Source organism: Rutilus rutilus, assembly GCF_951802725.1.
Source record: "Rutilus rutilus genome assembly, chromosome: 9".
NCBI lineage: Eukaryota > Metazoa > Chordata > Actinopteri > Cypriniformes > Leuciscidae > Rutilus > Rutilus rutilus.
In genome coordinates, this window is record NC_140223.1 from 41,998,918 (window position 1) to 42,011,959 (window position 13,042).

At 38.0% G+C, this 13,042-nt stretch overlaps 1 protein-coding gene across 1 annotated transcript; it reads right to left on the minus strand.

The window, feature by feature from the left end:
- Nucleotides 1–6,237: 6,237 nt before the first annotated feature.
- sptssb (serine palmitoyltransferase, small subunit B) lies at nucleotides 6,238–6,480 on the minus strand (the record flags this gene model as incomplete). Its single annotated transcript, XM_084419452.1, has 1 exon — nucleotides 6,238–6,480. The coding sequence occupies one exon, from the start codon at nucleotides 6,478–6,480 to the stop codon at nucleotides 6,238–6,240; it is 243 nt and encodes an 80-aa protein (XP_084275578.1).
- Between the last annotated feature and the right edge of the window lie 6,562 nt (nucleotides 6,481–13,042).

A 13,042-nucleotide genomic window follows, 5' to 3' on the forward strand; every position in this document is an offset into this window, starting at 1 on the left:
CCCTCTACAGGCAGTGAAGGTCATACACCTACAACTGTATGTAATGGAACAGACAAACTCTCTAATCCAATGCCCTTTATCAGCAGCTCTTTACCAGTACTTGAATCAGCAGAAAAGGGTAAAGCAAAATAAACTCCAAAATGAATGTCTCAGAGGCTTCATTATACCTAAAAATTTTGGAATTATTCTTTTTTTAACAGGAACTTTATTACTCCCCCCAACAAGAGACACAAAACCATCAGTAATGAATGGAACATACATTTGCTTTTCATACACAAAACTGCCTTTCTTAGTCAAGGAGACACTCGTCATCATCATCAGGAAGGTTGGTATTTTCAGATGCTACTGAAGACACCAATAGAGATGGTTTTGGTTCAGTCTTGACACGACTTGAAGGGTTAGTTCACCAAAAAATGAACATTCTGTCAGTAACTACTCACCCTCGTGTTGTTCCAACCCCGTAAGACTTTCGTTCATCTTCAGAACACAAATTAGGCCGGCGACACACTGGCTGCGTGGCGTGAGCGTGGCTTTTCTGTTGCGTTTTATATGTCTTTGCACACCAGAAACGTGTCTGACGCGGCACTGCTGCTGCTAGGTGACGTACAGTCTTCAATTAACCTGCCGTCGTCTATCGTTGCAAACTCGAAGTGTCGACTTGAAAAAAAAAAGTCTTTGTCTGTTGATTATTATTATTAAAGCGTGTAAAGATGCTTTCCAGACAAGTTTGTGTGATTTTTTGTTCTTTTCCCTAGCATTATTGTCTGTTGATTATTATTATCTGTCTAATAGGCTGCATTTCCCACTAATTCTCAAATATATTTTGACATAGCAGACGTTTGGACAGCCGTTCTTAATCGTTGAAGAAGGGAACGTGATGCATGGGAGAATCTTTTTTTTTCTCCCGCCAATATGATTAATTTTGCTGTGCATTCCCACACGCACACATATCTAGCAAGAGCCCGGATAGCTCAGTCGGTAGAGCATCAGACTTTTAATCTGAGGGTCCAGGGTTCAAGTCCCTGTTTGGGCGAACGAGCCTCTTTTTGTGGAGCGGTACGTTTTGCTGTTGAGTTCTTGCTGATCTACAAAGCAAAATGACGTGCCAGCTTGTAGTCGTGGGCGAGTGGTTAAGGCGATGGACTAGAAATGCCGTCGACAGCATGCTCCTGCTTTAGGTTGTAACCTGCTGGAGGCCTTGCTTTTAGACGAAGCACAATCAAAGGATCAGAACTCGAATCGCCTCCTTTACAAGGAACAGAAATTGGTTCTTCTGACAAAGCTTCCCCGCCCACTTTAGAACCTTGACAAGGTTCTGGTACAACCCGCCTTTTATGGATTGTTTCTTTGCCTCCTTGTTGACAGGAATATTAAAAAAATTCTGCAATCACAATCAGATCTTTTTTCCTACACCTGTCAAACTCTTCAACTGTCGGAGACAGTAAACTTGATCAAATCAAATTCCATGCTCAGTTATGCTGTATACGCTTCCTCACCCGCACAAGTTCGAAGCTGCCAAGAAACTTGAACAGAAGAAATGAACAACAATTCTGTAGAACTACAAACTATAATTTCTATGAAACGATTGAATGAATGGACGAGCTCCCATTATACCCTAACAACCACCCGTCCAGGGGTGGGTCACCCTGGAAGACTGCAGGAATTACAGAGTTTGCCAGAATAAATGAGTCATGGCTTGATCCAGGATAATTTGTGAATACGTGTGTAACCTTATACGTTGCATCGCAAATCACCTGGATATTGATGGAATGGGTTCCCTTATGATTAACGTATATCAGAGCATTCTCTGAAGGGATTTTGGTTAGCAGACGTCATTGGGAATTTATTGAATTTGTGCGCATGTCGGACGAGGCTTGATGTTACTGCATGTATAGCGAACTTACGGCAGGTTGGGATATGCCTCCAATTGAACTGTTGGAATGACCCACTCGCAAAAAAATCTAGTGCAGCAGTTACTTTAACAGCAATGGGGAGTGCATATGGGCTTTGTTTTGGCTTACTGGTTGTTACTGGTTGTTGACACCCTCAACCTGACGAGTCAGTTTAAATACATGTGTGTATTGGTACGATTGGTCAAATAATTAGCCAATTTCATTCGGCATTACTGCAAATAGGTAGGCTAATTCTGATACATGCAATGACTATCCATTATGACATGTAAACATTTTTATATTTATGTACACAATAAACATTTTTGTGTGCTGCTGCACGTCCCTGTGTGTGTTAAGCAAAGTGTACACGAGTTGTGGACATATTACTAACGCGCTCTTTAAATAACAAAAAATAGACTAAAAGTAACTAAAATAGACGCAAATGCATTTGCTATTTAAACAGGCTGAAACTGAGCAAAAGACACTTGCGTCGCGCCTGGCGCCGCATTGCGCCGAGTGTATGATAGGGCCCTAAGTGTAGAATAGGCCTTCCTGAGCTTTACCTTGGAACACACACTGCAACAATATTGTTAGTTCACTATCTTTCCATCCCATCAAATTTGCTAAATGCTCAAATAAACAAAAGAAAGTGTTCAACTCATCTTCATTAAACTTGGGCATGAGATTAAGACTTCTTGCAACATCAAAACCCTGCAAAGATGAGTCACCCATTTGTGAATGCACAATATTAGACAGAGCCTCTAGCTTACCTTCTCGAATTAATTTCAGTCTCTGTGCTTCACTACTCTTATCTAACTTACAAAGTTCAAGTTCTCGAATTCTTTTTCTATTTTCCATTTCTAAGAGCATCAAGTATCTCTGTTGCTCAGAAGTTAAGGAAGGAAAACTCTTTTGAGGATTAACTTGCTTTTTAGGGTCTTGAACTTCAGACACAGCAGATCTCTCAGGCCTACAACAACAACAACAACAACCTTTATTTATAAAGCACATTTAACACAATAAAAATTGATCCAAAGTGCTGTACATACAGTAGCAGGACTACACTATTAAAAAACAACAATTACAAATTTCCAAAAGCTAAGGAATAAAAATGTGTTTTCAGAGTAGATTTAAAAATGTCCAATGAAGAAGCAGACCTCACATGATAAGGGAGAGCATTCCAAAGCTTGGGCCGGGCCACAGAAAAGGCCCGATCACCCTTTCATTTGTAGCGACTTCGTGACACATTTAAAAGCAAGTGATTTGAAGATCTAAGTGCCCTAGCAGGACAGTATGGCACAATAAGATCTCAGATATACCTTGGTGCACAGCCAGACAACGCCTTATAAACAAACATAAGGATCTTAAAATCAACTCGAAACTTAATGGGAAGTCAGTGAAGGGATGCCAAAACAGGAGAAATATGATCCCTTATTTATTTATTTATTTATTTAATGCATGAATTGCAACTTCTAAATCTTTGCTTGAAAGAAGGTTCTTCAACTTTTGCAATAGATCTTAAATGGAAAAAGCTTCCTCTAATAACCGCACTAATTTGTTTATCAAAGAATAGTGAAGAGTCAAAGATCACTCCAAGGTTTTTGATTTGTTTGCATACATTTGTTGAGAGAGGACCTAACTCGCCCTAGGCCTAGTTGTAAACACACCCAAATCCCAAGGCTGATTTTACAATAAGTCCTATACTCTTTTTTAGACGTTTTTCTTTAGCTGTGATCCCAATCTTAAAGTGTGCTGCTACCTCTAATAACTGATCTTTGGACATTTTGTCCAACTCCTCCACCATAGGATGTTTCCACACAGAGGATGCTCTGTGGCCATTTTTATTATATATATATATTTTTTTTGTTGTTAGGATGATCGCAAAATAGATAGGATTACAAAATGTATATTTATTACAAGGTTCTAGGGGAAAACATAATGAAATGAAAAAATAAAGAAGACATTCAAACGCCGACTACTCCAACCATGGCCACGAGGTAGACGGAACAAACGAGGATCTCATGATGGTAGAGGTGTTCAAGTCCAAGGGTACCTGCTTTGAGCCCATTCCTGCGAAACACAAGAAAAGAGCAAAGAGCATCAAACAACCCCACACCTGTCACGGTGTGGGTTTTGTGTCTTGTTCCTTGTTCGGTTCTTGTCTGTGATTAGTCTTCCCAGGTGTTTCAGTTTTACCTCGCCCCCTTGTTATCTTGTTTAGCTTGTGTTCCCTTGTAATTTAAGCCCTGTGTTTTAGTTCAGTCCTGGTGAGTTCTTGATGTTGTAACGTTTGCTGTTGTCTCCTTGTTCCCGGTCCTGAGTTCCCGGTTCCTGTTCTGTCGTGTACCCTGGATTACCTATTTGTTTGTTTATTAAAGTGCTTGCGATTGGATTCATACAAACTCTCCGCTTCATTCCTGCTTGCATCGTTACAACACCACAGGTTATATGTAAATACTCACAGCCCATCCAGACCTGGGGCCTCATGTATAAAACTTTCAATAGTTTTTATCCTAAAAGTGTGCGTATGCACAAAAGCTAGATTTTGCGTACGCGCAAAAGTTTTCAGATTTATAAAACCAAGTATACGCCAGAACCTGGGCAAAAGATGCGTTCATGCATCTCCACCCTGAAATATATAATTTCCATGCATATTCCCATCCACTTGATACCATGTTTAACACAATAGGAAAATAGGAGAAGGATTATTTTCCCTCACATTACATTGCAAAAAATCATTCAGAGTATTCTTGCCTTGTTTTAGAATAAATACAAATTTTATAACATTTCAGGGAAGAGTTATTCTCAATCTTTTCCACTGGCCAAATAGTAGTGTATTAGTATTTAATTATTTTAAACAAAAAAAATTTTGCCCATAATGTAAACATATATTTTAGGATGCTTATATATTTTTTAATGGAAACAAATATGCCTTATTTCTTGCAATGTAAATAGTTGTAAGAGTCAGCGCGTCACTGACAAAACATTTAAAAATAAAAATAAAACGTTTCTTAGTTTAAATCAGCTTACAAGTCTTACATCATGTTCAAAATATCCTTTGAGGCCATGGAAGTTTTACATCCTAAAAGTGGTACAGGAAATGACACAGATATTTTGTGAAATTTGTTTATTTCTGAAAAATACATTCTGATATAAAAAGTGTCACTCAACTCATTTGTGTCATTATTCCAAGAGACATGTTATGACATGACATTGACACATATGGTTAAAAATACAGAAACGTGACTTAAAGGTAGTTAGTATCAAAATAACAAGACACAAATTAAGTAAAAATTAATTTCAGTGACTCCAGACGTAATTAGCCAAAAGAGGATTTTTCTGTGCTAGATTTGAGGGTGTGAAGTTAAACATGGTAAGCATGTGTTCATCAGAGCGGAGAGACTACATTCTTATGTTACTGAAAACATTAACTGGTCCCACTTTATATTAAGTGTCTTTCACTACTATGTACTGAAATTTAAATTATTTATTTGATACAATGCACTTATTGCTCTTCCCTTGCATCTAAACCCACCCTTAAAACCTACCCATACCACCAAACCTGTCCTAACCTTACAGCGCCTGTCTCACACCTCAACAGCAACACAAGGTTTTGCAATGCAACATCAACACAATAAGCACATTGTACCTAACAGTACAAGTAGTTAAAGACACCTAATATAAATTGTAACCCATTAACCAAAAGAATTTAATAAACAAATGTTTAAGTGCCTATAAATGTGTGAATGCCAATAATTCCAGACATTTATGTGCATGTCATGCATGTTTGCATCCGCAGCAGAGACTGCAGGAACGATGGAAGACGATCCCACCACCACCAAAACAAACGTCCGATCAACACAAGAGTGTGAAAATGGCCGCCACTGATTTGTGATCAAGTGCATTTAAAAATAACCCTGCATATGCCTCACATTGCATAGCTGATTACAAAACCTTCAGAATATAACATTTGCAAGAAGAAATGTTTTTTGGGATGCTGTAATAATTAAATGTTTTAATTTGCACTGGAGCAAATAATCATCATATCTCAGTCCGATCAGGGACTCCTAATATAGAGTCAAAATAATGATTTCCTTATTATCAACCAGTGATGAAGAGGACATTAATCGCTCAGTAGCAACAGGCCAAAGTGTCTGTGATGATATCGTGCAAATCCTCAGGATTGGCAATCACGCAGAGATCCATCCAGAACTTTTGCATACAGAATTCATACAGGAATCCAACACGGAAGACTTGAACATGGCTGAATCGGGCTTGTTTGTTCCTGAGGAGAAAATGAAACAAGAGTGGCCCGCAGATCAATAAAAAGGTCTTTGCTTCATCTTTAGTTCATGAGGGCCACTGTGCTCTCCGGTTGTTCTCGCACCAGCTCAGAGAAGAACTCCAGCGCCAGTCGCACGTGAACGGGCACAAACACATAGGAGGTGTAGATGACCATGGCCACCATCGTAAAGAGGACTGTGTTGAAGACGGACTGTTCCCACGGCTCCAGCACATAGATGCCTGTGATGAGCAGGTACTGGTAGTACAACCAGCCCAAATTCTCTCTCATCTTCTTCATTTCCATGTGAAGGGCCACACAGCCTCGCTATGAGCTGAGAGGGAAGACAACAGGGTGAGGCGCACAACAACAGATCAAATCATGCGTGATAATGCTGGTTAGGAGTGCTAGTGTGTGTCTTTAAAGAGCCTATCAAATTACACCACAGGAATTCGTGTCTCCGCGGCATTCAAGCGGCTCACCGTTGGATGTGGTGACGTGCATTTCATTATTTATTTTCGGGACTGTAATCTGATACTATTGATAGCATTTTCATCGCTTGAAACAAGATAAACATGAACGATACACACTTGCGTTCCGACTGAATCTCATTAAATAAATGTCAAGTACTGAAAACTGGGCTGTCGTGAGAATGAGATCTGTCAGTCGTGTCAGATATATTATTTAAATCAGTCTTTTGTGTAACCATATTAAATTATCAGTGGCTTATTGTTCCTTGTTGTATTCACATCTGCCGCTATCTGCCCTCTGTGAAGCGAGTGCTTGCCTTGGACAAAACTAACCATGTTTGAATGTGCAGCTCAAGGGCAAGTAAAGGTAACACTCCAGCATAGCAGTAATGCTCAATCTGCACAATCAGGCACACGTTCCCTCGCTCTCTCCTCACTCATGTCAACAGCATGGGAAACATTTACACTCTTGCTCATATAATGGAAACTAATACAACAACTGGGTTGTATATATATGGATTTAAAATGTGGCTAATATGTTCAGTTATTAATTGCATAAAGCTAGTGTAGTGTCTCATTGTATAAAGTGAAAATAATGTCCATGATTTTTTATTTAATTTAATTTGTTACTCAGATCGATTCAGTCCTATTCAATCCTATTTTAAATAAAAGATGTTAGATGTTACCACATGAAGCACATTAGGAGACCTGTTTACAGGACTATAGTCAGTATCCCTACAGACATAGACATATTGCATATCATAAGTTTCATCTATAGTGTATATACCCAGATGACATAAACAAAACGGACATTCCTTAACAACAGTGATTTGATGAGAACAATAACACGAGGCAGTGTGTCGACTGTAATGCCATATCCAGGCAACAGCAGAAACATATAAACTTCATTTGACTGGATCCTTTTGTTGCACTGGTTGTTAGTAGGACATAGCAAGTATTTTTTTATTTTATTTTGCTGTACTAAAACAAAAACTCCTATATGTGAACGCGCACAGGCATGAAAACAGTTAAAAAGTGCACGAGAGGGAAATATTCGCAAGGTTTTCCTTTATCTGCGCTGTTATGAGATGCTCAAACTTTTTCACACACTCTAGTTAATCACTCCATACCATAGCTGTTGCTGCAAATTGTAGTAATAGTGTAATAGTAAGTTGGGTAGTTGCAGTAAGTGCTGTTATTATGACCATTAGAGTAATGTTTCATATTCATTTTCAAAGGCTGGATCATTGCGGGCTAAAATAAAACACTGCAGTCATTTTAAAGCCTTAGTAAACGTCAGGTGTGATGAGAGGAATGTAAAGCCACTCACCTCGGCGGTAAAGCTGCAGTGAGGAGTGTGTGTGTGTGTGTGATGATCTGACAGTCTCGCTGCTCTGCCAGTTACACACACACACCACTCCCACTTATCGTATTTACTCTCACCTGTGTGTGTGTAGCAAAAGAAATAATCTGAAAACATATTGTGAATCTCTCTCTCTCTCTCTCTCTCTCTCTCTCTCTCTCTCTCTCTCTCTCTCTCTCTCTCTCTACTGTATACAGTGTGGTATTCTGTGACGTCACCTGCCACGTGGATGTTTTACAGAAGTATAGGGTCAGTTAAGTAAAAAAATCGGTAACACTTTAGAATAATGGTCCGTAGTTAACAAGTAGCTATGCATGAAGTAATAGGTAGTACTGCATTAACACCGAACTTAATACTATTAACTAATATGGAAGCAATATTAACTAAGCAGTAAGTAATAGCTAATTTAGTACAAAGGTAGTTCCTTGGTAGGTATTTGATTATTACTAAAGAAATATATCCTCATTAAGAACTACTTGTGAACTAAGAAAGAATAACCAATTAATTACTAATCACAAAAGTAACATGTCTAAAAAGTGAACAATTGTGTGTTTTTTTTTTTTTACTCTTAACATGGTCATAACATTTCAGAAGCTTGTGCCTCAAATGGGTTCTTTGTGGAAACCAGTTTATGAATATTATATTCCCCCAAATACATTAGCTACAGGTTGAGATTGTGACTACTACTCTTGCCAAAGGATGGACGTATGTTTATTTCAAACTTAAACATAGAATAATACTAATAATGATAATTTGTTTACAGTTTTAAATAATTAGGAAGTGATGCTGACACTCATGATAGGATTAGTTCACTATTATGAGCTCTATTGAGTGTCAGTTCAATATGTCTCAGACTCCAAAGACCGACCTTTATGTTACAGTAGCCGCCTGAGGAGGACTTCTCTTTAGGATATGAATATAAACATTGATGTTCTCTTGTCAAAAACAATTTGCATCCTTAATGAAGAAATTGGCTGCATTTATGTTGCGATAAGCGCAAAACCACATCTTCCAGATTACAATGTTTGTTAGAATATTACTAGTGCCTCACAGAAATGTATGCATGTACATTATGTGTCAAATATAAAATTAAATAACTTGTGAAAAACATGCTAACTCCTCACTAATTACTCAAGCGTTACCTTGTCATCCCGCAGAGACTACTAGTGATGTGACCCGTTATTTTAAAGTGAAAAACACTTTATAATACTTACTGTAGTGTTTTTAAACACTTCGCTATTATATTCCTGCGGGATGACAAGGTAACGCTTGAGTAATTAGTGAGGAGTTAGCATGTTTTTCACTGAGTTTCAGAATCAAACAGTTTAATTATAATAATACGGTTTAACTGATGTGTATTTATTAATGTGTAAATCATTATGTAAGTTCTATAGAGCAGTACTGAAGGAGATAGGCCTGCTGGGGGTGGTATCCCCTGCCAGAGTGGCCAAAAAGTGGGAATTAAAAAAACAAAACAAAAACAAGGTAAGATAATATTTATTTACAGATTTGCTTGTAACTTTACTCCCTTTGCGGAATCTGAAAAATATGTTTTTTTTTAATAAGTCATGAATTGTAAATTTGTAAATGTGAACAGAGATGCTAAGGGAAAAATATCCCTGGATTTGATCCGAATCAGAAATCATTTTTTACAGATCTCAAGCTGTAAAAGACCAAATATAACTTTCACAGACATTTCACAGCAATTAATTTCTGTATATAGTGCCAATTTATGGAGAGCTCCACCATACAGAGATGGATTGTGGATTAAATATGCATAATTGTTCATGAATGTTGTATTTGGTCCGATCTGTGCTAGCTTGAGATCTGTAAAGATGTAATGTAAGGCATCTCTGGTCACATGTTTTCTGTACTGACTGCCATTACTTTGCCCCACTGATGGTCACAAATATACGAAGAATTCGTGTGACTTAAGCAGATGGATTTGTTTTTGTCTATAATTATAATAAAACTCTGACTCATATGTTGGGTTGTACATCATTTGCTTATAAAACTGTTTTTAGGAGCTAAGGAAGCCACCGACTGGGATTGGGACTGAATCAGGAGAGTCTACTGCAGGAACATGGAAGTGGTTCGACCTCATGGATGAGGCAATAGGTGGGAGGCCATCCATCCAGCCCCCCATCCTAATTGCCTCATCAGAGGAAGACTCCATTGTTCCTGCAGTGAGTTCTCTTGGTTCAGTCCCTAAGGAGCCAGAGCAGCAGGACAGGAGAGAGAGAGGAGAGGCAGAGAAAAGATCCAGTACTGGAGTTTTTATCGAGGGAAGCTGACAGAGCAGAAGAGAGAATGAGAAAAGAGGATATGAGAGAGGAGAGACTTCCACCAATTCTAGAGAAAAATGGTTGAAAAGATGTAAAACCTTTAAATTGATTATAAAGTAAACTTGAAAAGTTTTGGGGAAAAAAGTGGTGCAAAATGTAACCTTTTTATTTGAAATAAATCATTTTGAGTTGAAAAGTTTTTTTTTATGTTTAAAAAAACAGGATTATTTAATACTAATAATAATATAAACTGTTAGAGCAAATTAACAATATCATGTACATCTAAACACATTAAGATATGATTTTAAAGTAAAGGCAAGTTCTTATAACAATGAACTGCAATACATGTTTTATATTAGCTGAAATTTAAATTAAAATTGGAAAAAATGACAAATACATAACTAGCCCAAAATAATTACACTTGTTTAGTTTTTCATTTAATTACATACTAACTATATAGTAGTTAAACATATCTAACTATACTATGTACGTGGTTGTGGTTGTAACAGATTTTATAAATAACCATGATGTCTTAGGGCTGGAGGAAGATCATCATCATCATCATCTGGAGCAGGAACGGCTGCAGCCAAGCGGTCTCTGGTGTGTTCTCCACTCTGTGGCTCTCCCACTTGCAGGTCATCAGGATCATCACCATTCATTTGTGATGCAGATGTTGTGCAGTATAGTACAAGAAGTGATGACCTCTGGAGCAAATTCTGGCTTGACTTCAAGGGTCTTAAAGAAAAGTGACCGAAATACCAAAGGATCTCTCAATGATGGATCGAGCTTTTGCATGGTGTAAGTTGAAGCGACGCTGACTTGCATTTTGCAGTGGCTCTCTATATGGAGTGATGAGAGAGACTGGGTGGCTAAGACAGGGGTAACCCCCATCTCCTAAAATGTGGTATCCCTCTGGTGGGTACAGTGCCTTCGAATAGATAGTGCTGTTTCTGAGCACTCGGGAGTCATGGACTGATCCGGGATACCCCACAAAAACGTCCAGGTATTTACCTTGGTGGTCACAGAGTGCTTGTAACTGGATAGAATAAAATAATTTTCTGTTTACAGTTTTTTACGATTGTTATGACAGATTTTTCAATACTTTTAACAATTTTCCAAAACTCTTAACAGTTAGCACTACATCCGTCTGTGTAAGCTATACTATTAACACATTTCTTGTTGCTTTAACACAAAATGCATACAATTAACACAAATTTAAACTTTTAAACACTTCTTTTACACACAAGCTCAAACAAGACCAAAACAATGGATTTTTACTGCCAAATTTACCAATGCTTTAACACTGTATGTCAGGACAGATAACACCATGTTCTACACCTAACCTTACAGTAAAGTCAAGGTGAACAGCTGCTTATATTGTGAATTGAAACACAAATATATCCCCTGTATTTTATTCCATTGCTAGTGAGAAACAGCTGATTGAAGTTATGCAAATATGGGACAATGTGGCATTCCACCATTCCCGTGCAGTCACAGCCTGGTTTGACGCCCATCAGAGGATGATGTCCATTTTCCTGGCCCCTTACTTCCCTTTCCTCAACCCCATTGAGGAGTTTTCTCAGCCTGGAGATGAAAGGTTTTTGACCATCGTCCACAGGACCAAATGTCCCTCCTGTATGCAAAAGATGCTGCATACCAAGACATCACAGCTGAACACTGCCAGGATAAGGCAAGCCAAAAGATTCTTCCCAAGATGCCTTGCCAGGGAAGATATCAGGTGTGATGTGGATGAGAACATGGACAAATGCAGAAGACCGTGCAGATTAGAAGATGGCTTTTTCTGTTTGTATATTTTGTATTTTCACATACAGTAATACTGTAAATGGCAGCTATATTGCATATTTTTGTTATCTTGCAGAAATGTCCTGTTGCAAATAAAGCCGTTACTGCAGCAATTCTGTCTCTTTTCATAACCCATACATTCTATAAAGCTACTCTAAGAAGGGGCATTTATTTTGTTGTATTGAATTTCTGCTGCAAAAAAACAACAACAAAATGCATGCATTTACATTACAAACAAAACAAAAATATAGAGACTTTCAAAAAAACAAAAAATCTGCAGTGCAAAACACAATCTATGATCAGTACAGTATACTGTGTGTTGTATAAGGGCAGACCTGACACATAAAATAATGCAGTTTCTGTAATTTCAGCTGATGATAGTGTTTTTTTATGTCATTGTGTTATGATTGACTAAATGTTCCTGTTGGAAGAGAACATGTAGTGTTTTGAATAATTATTTGATTTTGAAACATGTTTGCAGTGTTTTGTTAGACGTAGTGTATTGTGTTAGTGTATTATTGTATTTTGAAAATTATTTTTGGAGTTTAGTTTACAATGTGTGATTTTGAGCATGAAATTAACCGTTTCGCCAATTGTGTGTTTTAGGTGTGTTGGTGCGTTAAGAGTTTAGGAAACTTGTTAAAAGTATTGAAAAAATTGTCATAGCGATTGTAAAAAACTGTAAGTAGCACATAGAATCAGCAGATGGAGGCTTGATTCTAACGGGACAGCCATGAATGCTACCAGCAACTGAACCAAAGCCAGGTTTGCAAAGCCTGTGCTGATTTCCTCAAGCTCTTCTAAAGATGGGAAGTGGATTACTTTGCATTTGATTCTGAGGAGCAATTTTGAGACATTGTGGACAATCATGTGAACTGTTGAACGGGGCATATCAAATGCCCTGCAAACAACCCGGTAAGAAGTTGCACTTGCCAGAATATGAAGAC